This window comes from Primulina huaijiensis, chromosome 17 (genome assembly GCF_012295235.1).
Source record: "Primulina huaijiensis isolate GDHJ02 chromosome 17, ASM1229523v2, whole genome shotgun sequence".
Lineage (NCBI taxonomy): Eukaryota > Viridiplantae > Streptophyta > Magnoliopsida > Lamiales > Gesneriaceae > Primulina > Primulina huaijiensis.
In genome coordinates this window covers 5,187,366-5,202,642 of record NC_133322.1, presented here as the reverse complement: position 1 = coordinate 5,202,642, position 15,277 = coordinate 5,187,366, and the positions used below count along the sequence as shown (strand labels likewise).

The following is a 15,277-nucleotide window of genomic DNA, read 5'->3' as shown; positions in this document are numbered from 1 at the left end:
GGACAAAAACATAAGACATTAACCACATTCTAGTAAATCAAATGATGCTACCATGGAAGTGTTCCGCCTACTAAAAATTACTTGATGTTCATTTGATAAATTCAAATCTAGAGAAAAAACAATGAATAAAAGGACAACCTAAGTCCATGATAACATGAAACAAATGATAACTAAATGCTTCTATCCATTGACAAATATTAAACTGACTTAAAAACCAAATCACGATTACATCAATCTCACAGGCAAAACACTATACATATAAGTCCTTAAAAAAAAAAGAAGTGCAAAGCAAAAATTAATTTATAGCAAAAACAACATACATTCATGTTCTAAAAAATTACAGTGATGGGGAGATGCTAAGATGACGCAGAGATTTGCTCCCTCGAAACTCATCTCATGAAACTTGTAATCAGTTGATTGGTTTTCCAGTGTAATTCATCACAAAATGCCCTGCCAGAAGAAGGAAACCTGCAAAGAGATATATTATCATCTAAACTTTGTCGGTAACAACTGAACAAGAATACAGGAGATTTCCACATAAACCAAAGCCTGTTATGTTTTATGTGTATCTAGTTGCATCCAATTGCTCATTCAAATATTGCATGTTTACGAGCTTTTGTAAAAATATATGATTTAACAAGCACGTTGAATTTAGGTGAACACAAAAATTCACTTTTGATCCAATTCCCTCAAGCTTATAGTTTTCATCATCCTTTCAATTGTGGTCGAAAGCAGACAATTAATAAGACATCCCACATAGAATGAAGCACATAAATCTGAAAAGCCACATTTCTACTATGACTTTCACTATAGGCATTTGAACCACGAGATCAATTGATGGATCAATCGTCATATAAAGTTTTCCCCTTATCATTATATGTTTAATCGTGGCACGGTGCCTTGAAGCTTAACATTCACAAGCTTAAAATTACATCGGAACTAACTTTAGCACAACTTATTACCTACTTCAGATTCGCCATCTAAGCTATATTACAATTTACAAATAACTGGTAGGCATTAGTGATCATTCTAGATCGTTTGAACAAATTTCTGGTTTCCTTAACCAAAGCTGTGGTAAATCCATGAGGTCACATGTCATGTAAATCTTTAACCAATAGAGAACTCAGGTCATTTATACTATTCTTACAGTTGGGATCCAACAGAAAAATCATATTATTAGATCATAATGGCCAATATTTTTATCATACTTACCAGATTGCAATAAGCACAAATTCTTGCCAAGGGATTCTCCATAGTAGGCTTCGATTTCTCTATGATACATCGACCTGAGCTGCTACGCATGTTCAAGAGCATAATAAAGTTTTGAAGCTCTTCTTCGAAGTAGTGGCTCTAATCGGAAACAAGGAATGCTTCTCTGCCACGTTTTAGCTTCATACATCTCATTCCATGCCTGAACAATCTCATCGATATTGAATCCCAAGCCTGAAACCACATTTTGATGTTAGAAGACTTTCAAGTAATTATTTTAATTCAAAATATCCAACATCCTGAGATGCTAAGTCTATGCATCACCTTTCGATGTAGTGTCTATGGAGCAGTGATTCTTTATCATAACAGCAATATCAGTCGGAGAAGCTCCAGCAAGTTCAAATTTTTCAACAGCAACCTCCAAACATTCTTGCCACACAGGAAGTCCTAATTTGAATTCCATAATGGATCTTTCGTAAAGCATGGTACCCCAAAGCACAAATATCTGTGATCTAACGTTTGAAGCCTGTTCCGAGGCCTCATTTGCAGAAATATGTTCGAACAAGTTATCCAGTTTCATTTTCTGCAACAAGGTTTCAACTTTCTTTGGCTTGGACAGTTCATTGACACGGCGTTCTTCCGCATCTTCCCACATGAGCATACCCTTTTCCATGTTTTCCTCAGCATTGTTGTAAAGCTGAAGAACTTCTGTTGAAGGCCATGATTCTAGATCAGTATTAGTACCGACTGCATAATACCAGGAAAGTTTGGCCTGCTCAAACTGTTGCTGCCCACAAGCTAGAACAGCTTCATAGAAATTTGGTTTAATTTTCAGAGCCTCTTCATATTTTTTCCCAGCTTCTACGTACTCCTTCTGTGCCCAATCATACGCGCACTTGATCTGCATAAGAACAGATTCTCTGGAAGAATCATCAGTAAAATAAACCTTCTTTCTTGCCCTGGACATGTGAACATTACCCCAATTAAACAAAGCCAAAGCTGCCAGCTCTTGGAATGTATCTGCCGCAGTGCTGAAAAGGTCTTGAGCCTCTTCACTCGTGATCGCCTCCTCCATAGCTTCAGAATAGAGTTTCATTCCAACCTCATGGAGATCTAGGTAAGCATCAATATCGAACCCAGCATAGTTCTTGAAGAAACGAGCAAACTCAATGATCCAATCACTGATACAAGATGACTCACTCCTTACCTCTTTTCTTCTTCCCACATGCCCATTTTCAGTAACATGCTTCGTGCCAAGCTGGGCTTCTGTTTGAACCCTTTTAACCTTTTGACGCAAGGGATCTTGATCTGGATTAACTTCAACAATATATAGTTTAACAGAACCATGTCCTGAAGCCGCTTCTGCCCACCTCAGTTCTTGTGCCGTGGCAATTGTGACCAGATCACCTTCTTCATCTCTATACTTGACATGAACAGCTTTGGAGCTGGGAAACCGATCAGAAATAATTTCTCTAAGCTTCAACATGTTGCAGTTGACTGGAATCTGAGCCCATCTTATGTCTTCTCCAAATACCAATTTCACAGTTCTTTTAGGCTCTTCACCCACACCATTACTAATTTTCTCTTCCTCCACGACTAATTTGTCCTCAGCCTTCTTTTCATCAATCCGTTCATCATACTTCCTTGTCATAACAACATCATCATTGTTTCTTTCTTCAATTTTTCCTTTCATTTCCTCCTTGTCACTTTCTTTCCCATCCTTATTTTCTTTCATCTTGTCGTCAGCTATCTTTTCCACTACATTGTTGCTTTTCTTTTTCTTAGTCTTCTCTTTGGATGCCTTAATTGGAGGCGAAGGAGGAGGAGGCTCCACGTATTCAGGTAAAGGAATCAAGTCTATAGGAATTTCATTTGCTCTTGAGCCTTGTCTCTCTAGAGTGTTTTTCACCCTTTCTGCAATTTCACTTGCCATGATATTATTTTGTTCCGTCTTCAATACTGTCCCAACATCTCTTAGTGCCAAATCAAGCTTATTCAATGCTTCATAACACCGAGCTCTCTTCAAGAGTGCCTTACTGTATTTTGGCGTGACCTCAAGGGCTAAATTGCATTCGTGGATCGCCCTTGGATACTCACTAATGCCTAACTGCATATAGCAAGCAGCCATATTACTCCGTAGACAGGATACATCTATATGGTTTCTTGGAAGCAATTTTATGGCTTTCTCATACTTTAGCATTGCGCCCTCATAGTCCCTCCTCTGAAACAATATATTGCCATCGTTCTTTAATTCTTGTGACATAGAAATAAATATGGCAGTGTCCTTATCATAAGCTCTCGGACTATTCTCACTAGCTTTAGTTTGCCTCAAATTGGATTCCCCTGATTTATCTCCCAATGTTTTCTTGTTTGTTCCTCCATGTTTCCCCATATTAAAATTCAAGATTTCAAACTACCAAAAGCTTGAATTTTAAAATCTGACACCTATCTTACCCGTAAAGTTATACGAGCTTAATCCCAATCGAATTTCTAAGAATAATAATTTGCTTGAGGTTTCCTATTAAAGAAGGATATTAAAACGAAATCAATCTGACAAAATCTGAAGACTAATTTAGCAATCTAATCCAAGCTTTATATTTCAGACCAAAAACCACATTCAATAACACCTACACACCAATTTATATCCCAAAAAACGAGAAACAGATGAAAGGCAAACCAAATCTTCACCCACAAAGCTCAGATAAAAGCTTCACAATCCCACAAACTACTAACACAAATACGAAGAAATGAACGATCCCACCAAAAAGTATTTCTTTCCCCCCCTCAAATCCCAATCTAGAAATGGTACAGATGTAGAATAAACCTTAATTCAGCTGCAAGCAAAGATTGAGGATTGTAGCCTTTTTTCTTTTTAAAGGATACAAAAAGATTGAAATGATTTGATTGGATGACGCAACTTCTGAAAGGGTCGATCTTCGTTCAAAATATTCTTGACTTTTCCCAGGAAAAAAAAAATCAAGAATTTGGATTGCAGATGAACGGCCCCGGTGGAAACCAATGACATTAACCAAGAACAAGCAAAGAGCTCAGGAGCTGGCATAAAAACCACAAAATGTAAAAGGAATCATCAATAAATTATAACATTATACCATATCAATACATTGGAAAAGAATGAAAAAGGAGGCCTGCAGCATTTGTTTTTCGCCATAAATTACTTCAAATCGAAAGTGGGATTCTTGATATTTGTTTATGGGGAAATTTCAAGAAAATATTTTTGTAACGAGAGACGACAAATAGTACCGACGGGTTTCCGTGTATTCCAAGATTTGTGGGTGAGTTTTGTTGGCAACTGTCAGGTTTCATTTGACTCTCCCTTCACTTGTCAAACACTCCTCCTCTTAAAGGGCCTCACCAGCTTTTTCACCTCTCTCTCATCACTTGCCACCTTTTTTCATAGGAAAGAATTAAAGCAATAATAAATTAAGCCATCAGAATCAAATATCTGGAATAAATGATTCCATTTAATAATAAACATCGGGTTAATTAATTGCACCAACTTTCAAGTGAAAAATAAAAAAATGTACAATTTTCTAATATAATATTAATAATTTGATATATCTTTTATTTTTTAAAAAGTCAAATACATTTAACATAAACTCAGACACATTTAAGTTTAACACATCTGAAAGAGTGTTTTCTGTTTTAGTTTTAAAAAAAAGTTGATATTTATATTTCGTTTATGAATAAATCTGACACATATTTTACGTATGAAATAAAATCTAGATAACACAAAATGAAGTCTAAATATCAACTCTCGTTTAAAAAACACAAGATCTAAAATGCCATTAATTTTATATAAATTGTTTTTTTTTTCAATTTGATACACAAGTTAACACATATGGTAGGGTGTTTTACACATTTCAGGACGTATCTTCAATACTCAAATATTCAAAGAGTAGGTTTCTTGTGAGACGGTCTTACGAATCTTTATGTGTGAGATCGGTCAATCCAACCGATATTCACAATAAAAAGTAATATTTTTTCATGGATGACCTAAATAAGAGATCAGTCTCACAAAATACGACCCGTGAGAACGTCTCATCCAAATTTTTGCCATCTTCAAAACGATAAAGATGTGTTCCACCCTACATTGGAATATATTTTCCAACTTTAATCATTTCATTTCTTACATTTTGATGCACATTTTGATATAATCAAATTTATATATAAATGTATGAAATAGATGAGCGAGTTGGAAAGAGATGGGGTCGACCTATCTATAGTTGAGGATGATACAACTCAAATTTTATTAAAGGTTTACTGATTTATTTATTGGATGATTGGAAAGTAAATTATTAAATCGAGTTTTCTATTACCAAACGAATACGTTTGTAAAAAGAATTTCAATTTGAAATGAATATAGATTCTCTCTTATTTGCTAATGATTTTTTTTTCTAACTAATTTTTTAGAACTTTTGAACATAAAATGGATACGTTTTTGTTTGATACACTTGTTAAGATGTTTGGTTAAACTTATTTAAAATAACTTGTAAACTTCTATATATCTTATAAATTGTTTTAGGAACTTATAATTTGTATAATCTTATTTAAAATAAGATATTAAATTGTTTTGATAAAATAAGATAATGAAGTTTAAAATTATTGATGTGTTTTATATTATAAAATTTTTTGTTACGATAATTAGCAAAAAGTAGAAAAAGTAAGAAATTGTGATCGGATTGCATATCTTGTAAGCCAACTATTCATATGTGCTCTTTTTATCTTTTCGTGTCCTTTTATTTTCTAAATTAATTAAAGTTTGTACCATCTTTCCAATTCTACGTAACATTAATTTTTTGTTTTAAAAAGCAATTCTACAAAAAAAAAAAAATTTTTTTTGACAATTTATTTACAAATACCCTTAATTTTTATATTAGTCAGTTACTATTTAATAATTGTATTTTGCTTTTATCACATTAGTCCATTGTCATTTTTTCAATAAATCAATAAATCAAACAATATTATATTTTTTTTATCATTGAATTTATGAAAAAAATAATATAAACTAATTTAGCTCAGTTATGATCAGGTTAGCCCAAATCAAAATTGGTATACATCAGGTTTGGTCCAATTTTGTTCATTTTAATGTATGGAAATAAAATAGAATAAATTGAATTTATCAAAAAAATAATCATTTTCTAAAATAATCAAAAAATATTAAAATTTTAAAAAAAATGTAGGAAATGAAATTTTCTATAAAAAGTTGGGAATTTAATTTTTAAAAACATTTAACCATTTATGAAATTTATGTGAGAACTTTTTCCACATTTTCTGCAGAATCTAACAATGATGGCCAAGTACTCGTTTATCGCCTCACCTTCTATCGTAACTTCAATATCATAGCAAGAACACGCATCTGTATTGTGCAGTTCTTTTGTAAGCTAGTTCATATCCGAACCTTAAAATCGTGGTCGAGCTGCTGCCTATGGTTTTCTGCCTCATCGGCATTCTTTGGTGGAACAGAAGGATTTACATCTGTTGTAATCGGGGCGTAGCCAAGAAATTTTTTCATCCTGACTCTGATTCAACGGAGCTAGGCTGAAGCTTGAAAGAACAATAAATATTTGGGTTATTAATGGATTTTACAAAAATTTAACCTACTCTATGACTAAAATACATAATAATCATATTTTCTTTTTATTTTTTTTATCATGAATTGGAGCCCACCTCACCCTATGGGGTGGCTCCGTCCCTGGTTGTAGTTATGCATCCGTGGTACTTCCATCGGGTTGATGGTTTAGTGCCTGATCTTCATCGCTAAACTTGCAAAGAATATAAAATATTAGAGAACAAAAAAACAATATATTTTTATGAAAGTTGATATATATATATATATATATTATGACCAAAAACTTAACATTTTATCACATCATAAATTGAAGAAATATGATAGAATATTCCAAATTTATTAAAATTAAAAATTTAGTTAAAATCTATATTTTATCCTTTATATTTAATCCATTTATTTCAGTTCTTTACCCTGTATCATTTGTTTTACATTCGATACTTTTATTATTTCTCGACGATTAAAAGTTGTGGACATATTATTTTATTTCATTACCGGTAATTAATTAAATATTAAAAATGTTCATTGGAATATTTTCGGTATTATGACCAAATAATAATAACCGATTGCAGCAATTAAATAATTCCGGCAGCTGCGAATTGTGGGCTCGCCGTTCACCCACCACTCAGAGTGCCATCAACACCGCGCACCGCCGTAACAAGAATGGCTACCTCCGGCGGAGGCACAGCGAGAACCACCAAGAGATGCCGGAAAAGGAAATACAAGAAGCTAGCCGAAGCCAAGACTGAGTTCATCAAACCCGAAATCACCGACCGTAAACACCTCTCCGATATAATTCCTCTCCTGAGCTCTGCTACCTCCGCCGCGCACTTCTTCCTTCTCCGGAACGATCTCCATCTCCTTCCCTCTCAATCCCTTTCCTTGGAATCCCTCCTCTCCTCCACCTCCCGCTCTCTTAGCCATTTACTCTCCCTCGTCTCCCTTCCCATACCTTCCACCGTCCCGCTCCCACAGCCTCAAACCAATTGGTTCGACCGATTCCTATCTTCTTCTTCTAATTGCGACCCCAGATGGGTTCATTTCTTTAACCTTTCCGGGTCTTCTTTCACTCTCCTGCTGCGCCTCCTTACAGCCTCTTTGACCTCATCTCTTCATCCCTTACCTCCTAATGTCGCCCTAGCTGCAACACTTTTTCGATTGTCTCACGCTGCATCGTTCTCCGCAGTCGCGCGCCGGTTCGGTCTTGACTCTTCTACTGCATGTCGAGCGTTTTACTCCGTCTGCAAGGCCATTGTGGAGAATCTTGGCCATTTGTTTGAACTCAGCTCTGATATCAATCGGATTATCGTTGGGTTTGGCTGGATTTCTTTGCCTAACTGTTGTGGTGTTATGGGGATTGAGAAGTTTGAGTTAGAGGGCCCTTCTGTTGGTGAAAATGGTTTTTTATTAGTTCAGGCTTTGGTGGACTCTGAAGGTAGATTCTTGGATGTATCTGCTGGCTGGCCTGGTTGCAAGAAACCAGAAGATGTGCTGAAAAGTACGAAGCTCTTTTCAGGGGTTGAATGCTCCAAAGAGTACTTACATGGACCGTCTTTCGAATTAAGTACTGGCAGTTCGATCCCACAGTATATTTTGGGTGACTCGTTCTATCCTCTTTTACCTTGGCTTTTGACTCCCTTTAACAAGACGAATGGAGAATTGTCTTCTTCAGAGCAAGCCTTTAATGAGGTGCATTGCAGAGGGATGGAGTTCATTAGAGTGGCTTTCGGTAAGGTCAAAAAAAGATGGAAGCTTGTTGGGGGTAAATGGAAAGGACAGTGTTTTGAAGCTTTTCCTTTTGTTATTGTTGCATGCTGTTTGCTGCACAATTTTCTCATCAAGTGCAGTGAGAAAATGTCTGAGGAGAAAGTAGAAATTTCTAGGGACAGAGAGTTTCCGTTGTTTGATGGACTTGATGATGATTGTGCAAAAAGAAATAGAGACGCACTCGCTTTACACTTGAGCGGGTGAGTTTCAGATGAAAATGTTGTAGAATCTTTAATGAACGTAGTGGTAATGTTCTTAATTTGAATGAGTCTCATTTTCAATAGTATTTCCGGTTTGGCTTCTATATTTTATCCCTTTGTCTTTGATCATTACTCGTTCCAACTTCATGATATGAGAATCGGAAAATTTTCCTTCTCACGGCTCTATCATTCCTTAGTAAAGGGAGTTTGCTGAAGGAGGTGAATTTTGAAGAGACAGTTAACTCTGTTATCTTGTAGTAGATTATTCAGTTCATATGTGACTGAGTTGTCCAAGGATGAAAACCCAAACTTATTATTAATACTAAAAAATTTACTGATTGACCACATGTACAGTGTTGGTTTCCCATCAGAGTTTGTGTGGAAAATTGTGTTTAATCGTTACCGAAAGATAATCTTAGAGACTCGAAGAGAACATTGTCAGTCTGCTGGATGTCATCCTTCTTGCATTTTGTTAGATTAATGTCCGTTTGCAATGGCAACCCCCTTTTGTTGATCGGATATCTACCAAGTAACTGATTACACATGATATGCAAGCCCTTTCAGTTTCTTTTATTTGAGAGTTGAGACTGCTACTTAAATATTGAGCTAGATTCAGTCCAGTGATTTTAACCGTACAAGTTCTCGTGGTTTATTACCAATGAACAGGTCGAGAGAAAGGTCGTGATCTGATGTAAGAAATCTTCACTTGTGTGTTCGAGGCTTTCCGAGAACGCTTCATATGTGTCTTCAAGGCTATTTTCATCGAAATCTAGTTTTTATGAAACAGATGATTATGGTACAGAATATCCATTGTATCTTTCCTTTCTTTGGTGACATGTTTTCACTTGCTATTAATTTCACGCAGTCGTTTGCAGACGCAGATATCTATATCTAAATTTGTTCTAATATTAAGCCATCTCTCTTTCAAAATGATTGCCTTTCTAGTAAAAAGATGTTATCCTTTAAGTGTGGAGATCCATTTTCATGTTAGACCATGGAAATTACTTCCATCACCTGTCTCAATAGGTATAGTTCTCATGTGAAGCTCGAGTCATGGTACCGGTTAGCTTGTTTCTTTATCACAACAAAGACATTCCATGTTGGATGGCCTGAAGGGGGTGCATGGAGGGCCCTGCAAATTAGTCTGTTTACTCCAGGTAACAAAAGTTTAATGAGTTTTGAGAAAGAATGGGCATGCAAGTTAAACGATGATTTCGTTTCCGGAGCGGAAAAATGGTGTTTTGAAAATAAAATCTCACATAAGCTAGGAATTCAGATTTGGATGGTGATGGCTTTACTTTACTTTCTCTGCTTGAGCTCTAATTATTTTACCCATCCATCTCAATATTATGCTTGGTGTCCTTAACCTATAAGAAAAACTTGGGTATGAATTGTTCAAATCCATTTTCAAAACTCCAGCTTAGGTATTTTTTGTGAGGATTGTTTGATATATTTAGGTTAGTACGAGACATGGAAACCGGTCGAGTTCTTTTCCAATGATCCAGAGTTGATTTGAACATGTCCATAGGTGTGAGGGTCCGTTATCTTAATCACGATTTATTAACATACGATAATGATTAATCAATAAACAACGGAAACGTGAATTAAAAATTTGCGTTTTGGCATATAAAAAATTCGGCATGACAGGGTATCAGAGCCAGTTTGTGTGGACGACGCACGTTATGATGTGTTTTAAAGTCGTGAGGTTACGGACCAAAACGGACAATATCACAAGTGAGTTGGACCGTTACAGTATGTAATAACCAAATTAAATTTGCATAATCTTGTACGAGGTTATTTTTTTTTCGACTCATGGACACCAATGGAGCTACATGACATCTATGTTCAGGCAAAAAAAAAACCCATCTGAAAAATAACATATACCAGCATATTAAACTGTTAAAACCTCAAAAAAGCTTGTTTTTAAATAATATTTTAATTTAAAATAAATGTCGATTACAAAGTAGAAACAAAAGATATCGTTGAGTTATACCCCCACCAAAATTTGAGGGGTCGAAGCAGTTGGGGAATAAATGAAATTAATTGCACAAATATAGTTGAAATTTTTATTCCAATCCACTTTTTAAGGAATTTAATACAATGTAAGAATATAAAAAATAATATCATATTAGCCTCTCTCGTATTTTTATGTAGTAAAAGTTGCCCATTTCAGAAAGTGATATCTGCAGACCAAATACTGAGGCAAACTTCCATAATTTAACGAGATTCAATGCGATTTTAGTTGGTCTATTAAAATTCACACCAAACAATTAGGCCCGCATTAAAACCCATTGATCTATTCGTTATAACAAGAAAATTAATAGTCATTGAAGTATATTTCAAAAGGACAAATTGCCCATGATCCTTCCAACGACCTTTTTCCATCTCATAAAGTGAGAAGAGCAAAGAAATTTTAAGTAATCATCTGTATCATCTTACCCACCACATTCATGTAAACAGTTCCAAGCACTTCTCCACCCTAAAAAACCTGAATTTTGTCAAAAGCTTATAACTTTTTAGTTAAATTCACATCGGTATCACGATTCTAAACTTGGAACTCAGTAATTTTTGTGTGACGAATCTATAACTTGACTCAACTCATGAAAAAATATTATTTTTTATGGTAGTTTTGATGATAATTATTGATGAATCGACTCGTCTAACATTTATAAATCCGTAAGACCGTCTCACAAAAAACATACTCAACTTCGAAACATATGGTTTCGATTCTTGATAGTAACGACTTGGTTGTAATTCTTATTGATGTTAAATCGGAATCTACCGTTTTCAAAGCTAAGGACAGATGGATATATGAAGTTGTTAAACTATCTAACTAATAAATTGAATTCGAGGAGACTTTTGAGTTGATTAGTCTATATTAATGACCTCATAAATTATTTAAATCTTTTTAGCACGAGATAAGTATATCATCTTGTTAGAATCAATTCTTTAATTCACAAAGCAATATTCTTGAGCCTCCCAATTAAAAGCCACTATGTTTCCACTCGTAAATCTTTTTTCCCCATTTCTTCTTGTATATAATATGAGCCTCAAACTTGAACACTAGTTGACAAAATTTAACCCAAAAAGAAAAGGAAAAGGAATCCACAAAAGAAGTGGAAAATAGCTCAGCTGTAATATCCATGGATTGGCGCTCTTGGTTATCGAAATCAAGCCTTGAACCCACACTAGTGTACGAATATGCTCTAAACTTCACCCGAAATGAGCTTCAAGAAGATGATCTAGCCTACTTCAACCATGAGTTCCTTCAAAGCATCGGCATCAACGTTGCGAAACACCGTCTCGAAATAATAAAGCTCGCTCTAAAAGAGTTGAGAGGGAAGCCAAATGGGATCTCGAGGATCATTTTGGCCATGAAAAATGCTAAGAATCTCTTCACAAGCAACATTGTGAAGTGGGGTTCTCACAAAAACCCGCAGCAGTATCCGGTCTCCGGGTTCTCGCCTTATCGAACTCCGTGTAACCGTTCAAACCGGAGGATCAACGGTGGAAAAGAGAAGGGAAGAATCCACATGAATATCATGAGATCAGGTCCTTTGGAAAGGAGGGTGCAAGAGAAGTTCTTGGTGACAAGCAAGAGTATGAGTGGATCTGGGCCGATAAATGGCAAGATTCAGGAGAAGCTTTGGTACCCAAATTGTAGCCCAATTGTTACCAGGCATATGGAGGATAAAGGTAGAGAGAGAATGAGCTTTATCTGCAGAAGCCCCGCTGTTTCTGGTCCGATAGATAGGTTCGGGCTGAGCCCGAAAGTGAGCCCCTTTAATGCATATGATAACAGTGAGAACCTTGGTGTTGAATATGGGGATCAATCACTATGGTATCTAATGTTTCAAGATATCAAACCAACTTGAAGTGGAACATAATCTATCAAGAATCAATCAAAGTGTGAGCGATTTACGAGCTTTGGCGCTTGAATGAACTTCAATCAACAACTCGTTGTTTTCTCATATTAGTTTAGTGTTCTATTCGATTTTTTGTTGCTAAGTTTGTTTAAGGTTATTGCTTCTAAGGATATGTTCTGTGTTATGGTGGTGATATATAGATTTTTCCTATATATCCTCATTTAAGGGCCATATAGAAAAACTTGAAGTTCATGCGACCAAGTTTCTTTAACATTTGCTTCAACTTTGTTTCTTTATGCTGTATACACTTCTATTCAAGTTCACAATGGCCTTGGCCCTCGAGAAAATTGTGTAGGTTGTTTCGTAAAATGGAGATGGATGCGAATTAATTGTTAACACAACGAATCTAGTCGGCCCGCCTTATCTTATATGGACGAAAGCCAGTTTCTAACAGAAAACATGACAGAAATGTAGGAGGCAGTGGGTTAATCACATGGTTGATATACAAATGTGTAGGATTGAGCAAAAATCTGTTGTCGGAGAACAACTATTAGCGAGCATACAGCACATTAACATCATGAGTAAAAGAGACCAATCCTATCTGATGGAACATCTCGACGGGGACCCTCCCCCCATAAAATTATTATTACGTCCGTCCAAGAAGGCCAGTTTGCAAAGAATATGATCTTGATGGGGACCCCTCCCACATAAAGTTGTCATTATGTTTGTCCAAGAAGGCCCAGTTTGCTCAGCCACTATACTTTAATCACGGTTTTTAGGCAATTGTCTGCCGAGCCCACCTTTAGCCTCGACCATGAGTTCATATATTCGACCAAACATGGCCCCTACCGAGCTCCTAGGCCTGCCAAGAAACCGAGGAGCCGGGGTTTTAGCGGAGCCAGAAACCTTGTCGTTTAACATCACCTCGACATTCATGCTGTCGTGTATTAGCTGACTTGAGAAGATACATTTTCTTGGGAATGATCAGGTGAGCGTTCATTCTCGTTACATCAACATTGCAGTCGGCTATCCATTTTATGTTTTACAATAAAATGATATATTTGTATTTTGTTAGTATTGATTCCATTTGCTGAGTTTTATACTTATTTCAGTTATGTTAATATGATGCAGGCACAGGTAAGAAAGACTGATCATCCCGGAGTTGTCGAAGCAAGAGAAAGACATATGCCAAACTGATTGGATGAAATTTGTGATATGTTAAGCTTTTCACGTTCAATATGCTTAGAGCGAGTATTGACATAAAATTTCTCCCAAGCTAACAATACATGTCCTCGAGAAATCTTGAACGACCCCGTAATCCCTACCACACATGATGAAGCCAGACTCTCACTTCTCTGGCGCCCCGCGTACTCGAGATATACTGACTTACCCCGCACAAGATACCATATTTCCTAAAACTACTTCTTACGAGTACTTTTGGTCTCTTTTACAAACTCATCGACATCGAATTTGAACCAAAGACGGAGCTGATTTATTGCAAACGTAAGGAACACAAGGAGTTTCAGAGAGCAGTTTTTGAAAAACTTACTGCTAATTCATGCACAACATCACTGCGCAAATCATAGCCTTTCAAGTATACTCACTATCATACAAGCATTACTATTTTTTATGCCAACCATAACATCCAACACAGATAGCTATAATCAGTATTCGCATACAAGGGGGGAATGGTTTTAAACTTTTAGATATGTTGCCAATATTGATGTTTCAGCGGTACTTTTGTTGACACCAACCGAGTAACACCGTTTTCTTTTATAATTTGTAGACCCAAATTTTAGGCTCTATTTTTTTACATATTACACTAGTAGAATTTCCTTGATTTACTTCGCATATTAAATGAAGTAATAGGTAGATAATTGCCGAAGTAGACGCACGTGAAGTAATAGGGTATCATTTTACTTCGCATTATCACCGAAGTCATATCCAAGAAATTAGCGAAGTCTTTGGCCGGTTCAATGAGGGAAAACCGGTCCGGAATTAGACCGATGCCGAAGTAAAACAACGTCTTTTACTTCATCGATTTCGTAAAGTGCAGAAGTAATAGCTTATATATAACTGCATAGTTTACATTGAATGACGAAGTAAATGTGTTGTTTAACTTCACAGGTTTGTATTTTGGTGAAGTAATTGATGCGAACGACTTCGATGCTTTGGAACTATGATGAAGTAGATATAATCTATAACTTCACCATAATTTTTATTTGTTGAAGTATTTGATCTTTTTTTACTTCACAATTTACGAACGTCATACACTTTGATTAACAATCATTCCAATTCATTTTAATTACTGATTCATCTTTCATAATCTCTAAAAAAATCTTAAATGTCACCAAATTTTAGGTTCGTTTTTTCGTTCAATGTTTGTCGATCGTTCAATTGTTTTATAATTTTTTGCTTTTTTCCAATCGATAATGAAATTCATGCTTATTTTTCGAACGTATATTTTATATTTTATATCATATTTTGTTTTGATTTTAGATTTTGTACACGCTGTTGTTCGTCATTTTTCTGACGTTTTCCCATCAATTATCAATGCTACTGACTGTGCGTAACTTGTGTTCAAGCTTTATGACACATTATTTCTAGTTGTCGATTAATTAGTGCTTTTTTTTTTGTTTTATTAATTA

General features: G+C 35.7%; 3 protein-coding genes across 6 annotated transcripts; 2 read left to right on the top strand and 1 right to left on the bottom strand.

Moving 5' to 3' along the window:
* Positions 1-152: 152 nt before the first annotated feature.
* On the bottom strand, positions 153-4,632 carry LOC140962957 (protein PHOX1-like). Of its 3 annotated transcripts, XM_073422092.1 has the most exons (4): positions 4,386-4,631; positions 1,534-4,263; positions 1,213-1,443; positions 153-468 (listed from the first exon to the last, which is right to left on the bottom strand). In XM_073422092.1, the coding sequence occupies exons 2-3, from the start codon at positions 3,599-3,601 to the stop codon at positions 1,295-1,297; spliced, it is 2,217 nt and encodes a 738-aa protein (XP_073278193.1). In that variant the 5' UTR covers positions 3,602-4,263; positions 4,386-4,631; the 3' UTR covers positions 153-468; positions 1,213-1,294. The 3 variants fall into 3 exon arrangements, with proteins under 3 accessions (XP_073278193.1, XP_073278194.1, XP_073278192.1); XM_073422093.1 differs by having other exon boundaries at positions 153-450; positions 1,534-4,632; XM_073422091.1 differs by having other exon boundaries at positions 1,534-4,631.
* A 2,665-nt stretch (positions 4,633-7,297) lies between these two features.
* LOC140963639 (protein ALP1-like) lies at positions 7,298-9,653 on the top strand. Of its 2 annotated transcripts, none has more exons than XM_073423034.1 (2): positions 7,298-8,763; positions 9,430-9,653. In XM_073423034.1, exons 1-2 carry the CDS (start codon positions 7,460-7,462, stop codon positions 9,446-9,448), a joined length of 1,323 nt encoding a protein of 440 aa, XP_073279135.1. In that variant the 5' UTR covers positions 7,298-7,459; the 3' UTR covers positions 9,449-9,653. The 2 variants fall into 2 exon arrangements, with proteins under 2 accessions (XP_073279135.1, XP_073279134.1); XM_073423033.1 differs by having other exon boundaries at positions 9,135-9,653.
* Positions 9,654-11,906: 2,253 nt separating this feature from the next.
* On the top strand, positions 11,907-12,638 carry LOC140963302 (uncharacterized). Its single transcript, XM_073422584.1, has one exon. The coding sequence runs from the start codon at positions 11,907-11,909 to the stop codon at positions 12,636-12,638; it is 732 nt and encodes a 243-aa protein (XP_073278685.1).
* Positions 12,639-15,277: the final 2,639 nt, after the last annotated feature.

Excerpts from the sequence above, each read along its gene's own strand:
- LOC140962957 (XM_073422093.1), bottom strand. The coding sequence starts at position 3,601 with ATGGGGAAACATGGAGGAACAAACAAGAAAACATTGGGAGATAAATCA. Across the intron at positions 1,444-1,533 it reads CATAGACACTACATCGAAAG|GCTTGGGATTCAATATCGAT; the intron begins GTGATGCATAGA and ends ATGTGGTTTCAG.
- LOC140963302 (XM_073422584.1), top strand. The coding sequence starts at position 11,907 with ATGGATTGGCGCTCTTGGTTATCGAAATCAAGCCTTGAACCCACACTA.
- LOC140963639 (XM_073423033.1), top strand. The coding sequence starts at position 7,460 with ATGGCTACCTCCGGCGGAGGCACAGCGAGAACCACCAAGAGATGCCGG. Across the intron at positions 8,764-9,134 it reads CTCGCTTTACACTTGAGCGG|AGTTTGTGTGGAAAATTGTG; the intron begins GTGAGTTTCAGA and ends GTTTCCCATCAG.